This window comes from Gekko japonicus, unplaced genomic scaffold (genome assembly GCF_001447785.1).
Source record: "Gekko japonicus isolate JY-2015 unplaced genomic scaffold, Gekko_japonicus_V1.1 scaffold6263, whole genome shotgun sequence".
Taxonomy (NCBI): domain Eukaryota; kingdom Metazoa; phylum Chordata; class Lepidosauria; order Squamata; family Gekkonidae; genus Gekko; species Gekko japonicus.
In genome coordinates, this window is record NW_015174441.1 from 16,564 (window position 1) to 20,908 (window position 4,345).

The 4,345-nt window shown below is 64.9% G+C and overlaps 1 protein-coding gene across 1 annotated transcript in view; it reads left to right on the top strand.

The window, feature by feature from the left end:
• Positions 1-4,345, top strand: part of PCGF1 (polycomb group ring finger 1) — a 12,124-nt gene that overhangs the window by 526 nt on the left and 7,253 nt on the right. The window contains exons 2-8 of the mRNA XM_015424391.1: positions 1,477-1,582; positions 2,545-2,697; positions 2,921-2,992; positions 3,140-3,245; positions 3,544-3,577; positions 3,806-3,892; positions 4,019-4,099. Of these exons, the coding sequence (XP_015279877.1) occupies positions 1,477-1,582; positions 2,545-2,697; positions 2,921-2,992; positions 3,140-3,245; positions 3,544-3,577; positions 3,806-3,892; positions 4,019-4,099 (639 nt within the window). The remainder of the gene's footprint in view (positions 1-1,476; positions 1,583-2,544; positions 2,698-2,920; positions 2,993-3,139; positions 3,246-3,543; positions 3,578-3,805; positions 3,893-4,018; positions 4,100-4,345) is intronic.

Consider the following 4,345-nt stretch of genomic DNA (forward strand, 5'->3'; position numbering starts at 1 on the left):
GCTTTCCCTTGGCAGAGGGGAGAGGAAAGGGCTTCCTGTGGACCCAGCAGGATTCACTCCGAATTGGGAACCCCCGCAAAAAGGGGAGCGGCCACAGGGGCCTGGCGGAGGGGGGGGGCTGCTGGGACCCGGGAAGGGGGGCTGCGGGGAAACCCTGCTGCTGCCGCTGCTGCTGCACGGGGTCCAGTGCCTCTTCCCCTACAGAAAACACCTTACTGATGGGGCTTCCCAGGGGGTCAACGGGGGAGCCAGTTTGGACTCTAGTCTGGGAGCACTGGGTTTAAGGACATCAGGGAAGCCCGTGTGGGATCAGGCCAGCGGCCCATCCAGTCCCAACACTCTCCGTGTCACACGGTGGCCAAAGATACCAGGGGGGCCACCAGGAGGTCCAGCAGTGATTCCCCACTCCTCCTCCACATGCAGCCCGCTGGCTGACCTTGGGTCAGTCACAAGTTCCCTCGGAGCTGTCCTCTCAGGAGCAGTCCTCGACAGAGCTGTGGGGAGGGGGAAGGGGAAAGGAGTTTGTGAGCCGCTCTGAGAATCCTCTGGGTAGGGAAGGGCCATGGGGGATAAATCCAATGTGTTTTCTTCTTCCTCCTCCTCCTCCCAATTAGTGAGTTTAAGGCTCTACCTTCGAGGGGGGGGGGGGTTTGGTTACCATGCTGAGCCAGGTGGACCCATTTCGCAAGTGGTAGGTCAGCCCCCTGCTTTGGTGGTCTCCCCCTCCCTCCACGGGCCTTGCACTTGCCCCCTCCTTTTCTGGGCGCAAAATGAAGTGTCGTCATTCTGTGTTTGCCCTCCGCGCTGCTTCAGGAGATGGACCACCCCAGTTCCCACTGGGCGGGCCGGCCGGTCAGTAGGCAGGAGGAGCAGGGCTGGCCTGAGGTGGCCGTGTGTCCCGCTCGCACCAGGTCAGGCCCCACCAAACCACAGGGACAGGGTCCTGTCCAAAGACACAGCCGCCTCAAGGGCAGGTTGCCTGCACACACACACACACACACACACGGCTGGATGCCTCAGCCCTTGCCGCTGAAGGTTGCCGGCTGGTCTGAGCAGCCACACAGGGGTGTGCCTCGCCTCCTCCGGGAAGCAAAGGGCAGCCTGCCTAGCAGAGGGGTGGGAGTTTTGTCTCAGGCCCGCCACCCAGACAGGTGAACAACAAAGGAAACTCCGGCACGAGCGTGGCTCAGGGGCAACCCTAGAAATAGCCCAGCAAGATGACCAGAAGATGCTGAAGGTTCTGGGGGTCAGCCTGCAGACAGGTTCTGCGGGAACTGTGGGATTCGAACACCGCTCACTGGGCTGGGTTCCAGGCACGCAGGGCGGGAAGGCAAGCCCCTGTCAGGTCGGAGGCCCCTCCACGGCTCCCTTTCCTGCTGGCCTCTGAGGCTCTGGGCTAGGGCAGGGCAGGGGCCCCTCCTCGTGGGGACACCAGGAGCATCCGCTGAGAGTGAGTCTGTCTGTCTCTGCCTGCAGGAGGAGGTGAAAGTGAAGATGAAGGAGCTGAACGAGCACATTGTGTGCTTCCTGTGCGCCGGCTACTTCATCGATGCCACCACCATCACGGAATGCCTGCACACCTGTGAGTGGCGCGTGGGGGGGGATCCATCCCATGGGAGGCTCCGTGCCTGGGCAGTGTGTGTCGGGAGGCTGGTGGCCATCCGTGGCCTTGCGCTCTCGAGGTCTGGTGCCGCATAAGGCCTCAAGACGTAGCCGCGGTCCCCGGCCGGTGCGAAAGGCCCTCCCAAACAAGAGCTTTTCCAGTCGAGCTCCAGATGCCCCCGTCAGCGTTCAAGACTGAACTGATTTCCAGCACGAACTCTCCCAGCTGGTGCCCATGGCAGGCGTCCTGCAGTTCAGAGAAATGGGGAAGAAGAAGAATATCCTAAAAACCAGAGGTCCTAGAATCAGAACATCTAAAAGTGACAGGCAGTTCTGGGCACCGGACCCCACTGAGGCCCAAAAGCAGGCCAGCGTCAGCAGTGCTGCACCTCTTTGCCTGCCGCGAAGTGCACCCCGGGGCCTCCGAGAAGCGCGGCGCTCTGGGCCCCCTCTCGGAAGAAAAAAAAATGCCGGGAGCCACAGGAGCCTGCCGCCTCCTGGTGAATCAGACCCCGGGTCCCTCAGAGTCAGGATCACCTCCAGTCTTTCCCACCACCACCACCACCCTAGTGCCCCATCCCGTGGACCGGAGATACTGCCAGGTGGGGGGATTGAACCGGGGGCCGCCTGCGTGCCGAGCAGATGCTCCGCCACTGAGCCAGGGGCCCCTCCCGTTTTCCACAGTCGCTAGCCAGCTGCTCGGAGGTCTGCAGCCAAGGCCCAGAGAGCAAAGCCTCCCCCACCCCACCCCAGGCCTTGCCTTCTGGGGCAGAGACCCTGAGAGGCCTGGCCCTCCAGAACCTGCCTGCTTCCCGTCGACAGCTGTGCTGGCTGGCTGGCAACGGGCCCCCACGCCTTGCGTGAAGAAGCCCGGGTGGGGGAGCAGATCCCTGGGTGAGAGGCGCGGGGGCTGACGGCCGGCCGGGGGCCTCTTCCTTGCAGTCTGCAAGAGCTGCATCGTGAAGTACCTGCAGACCAGCAAGTACTGCCCCCTGTGCAGCACCAAGATCCACGAGACCCAGCCGCTGCTCAACCTCAAGCTGGACCGTGTGATGCAGGACATCGTCTACAAGCTGGTGCCCGGCCTGCAGGAGAGTGAGTGTCCTCTGGGGGGGGCGGGAGCTCCAGGCACTCAGCCCCTCTCTCCCGGGCCAGCCGGCCCCAGAGCCCTCTCCTTCAGCGGCCAGTCCCCAGCTGGCCCCCTTCCCCTGCGTGGGGCGAGGCTCTTCTCTGGGCTGCTCCTGGTGGCGTCTGGCCAGGGCTTCCCCCCCACACACCCCACCCGGCACCTTTGACCGTCCCCCTCTGTTGCCCGCAGGTGAGGAGAGGCGGATCCGGGAGTTCTGCCAGTCCCGAGGCCTGGAGCGGATCACCCAGCCCAGCAACGAAGGTGCGATCCGGTCCCTGCCCCCTCACCCCCTCCCCCCAGGAGGAATGGAACCAGAATCTGGGGTGCGGAGGGGGGTGCCCCTTGGCCCTCTGTGCTGGGGGTGGGGCGGGCTGCCTGCCCCTAACGCTTTGCCGTCTTGTCCCCCAGACCACGTCTCTGACCGCATGGGGCTGCCGTGCACCGACTTCGACCACTCCCGGGCTCACTACTACCGCTTCGATGAACACGTCTCGCTCTGCCTGGAGAAGCAGGGGTCAGTCGGACGGGGGCCGGGGGGACAGCCAGGCGGGGCAGGCTCTGGGACCCCTCCCACTGAGAGCTCTCCTCAGCTGGCTTCCGTGAGCCCTGAGAGCGGAGGGAGGGAGGGAGGGCCCACTCTGCGTGTGTGTGTGTGTGTGCCGAGAAGCTGGGGGGGGGGCATCTTTTTGCTCGGGGGGGGGGGGGGGGAAGAGGGGGGGCTCCTCCTCCTTGGGGTCTGGCGCCACTCCCTGCTGGCCGTTCCATGTCCTTCCCTAACTACTCCTCCTCCTCCTCCTCCTCTCTCCTTGCAGCTCCGGGAAAGAGAAGAACAGGCACGTCCTGCAGGTAACCCGGACTGGAGGGCAGAGGGAGGGAGGCGGCTGGGGGAGGGGGTGGTGGTGGAGGCCTGGGGGGCCCCGCCCCCCCTGCACCCCCTCTGGCCGGGCACTTCCCAGGACGGAGCAGCGGGTGGGGGTGGCTCCTCCACACACACACACACACACACACACACCGCACCAGCCGCCGGGGCTGGGGCACCTGTCCCAGCCTCCCTTTGCTTCCTTCCTTCCCCAGCACAAGTACGTTCGCTGTTCGGTCCGGGCCCAGATCCGCCACCTCCGCCGGGTTCTCTGTTGCCGTCTGGAGCTGGCCCTGCCGCACGTGAGTGAGACCCGTCTGGGAGGGTCGGCTTGTTGGGAGGAGCTGGGTGGGCAACCGGGGGGGGCTGCCATAGCCCCCCCACACAGCGCTGCCGAGGGTGACGGCCCCCTCCTCCTGCCCCCGCAGGTGCACGTGCTCTTTGACAATGAGGTGCTGCCCGACCACATGACCCTGAAGCAGCTCTGGCTGTCCCGCTGGTTTGGCAAGGTCAGTGGGGCGGGGAGGGACGTGGCGGGGGGGGGCTGGCCACGGTCGATTGGAGAGCAGAGCCCCCTCCCTGACCCCTTTGCTTGCCAGTCTGGCGTGGTGGTTAAGTGCGCGGACTCTAATCTGGGAGAACCAGGTTTGATTCCCCACTCCTCCACTTGCACCTGCTGATGTGACCCTGGGTCAGTCACAAGCTCTGGCACAGCTGTCCTCGAAAAAGAGCCGTTTCTGTCAAGAGCTCTCTCA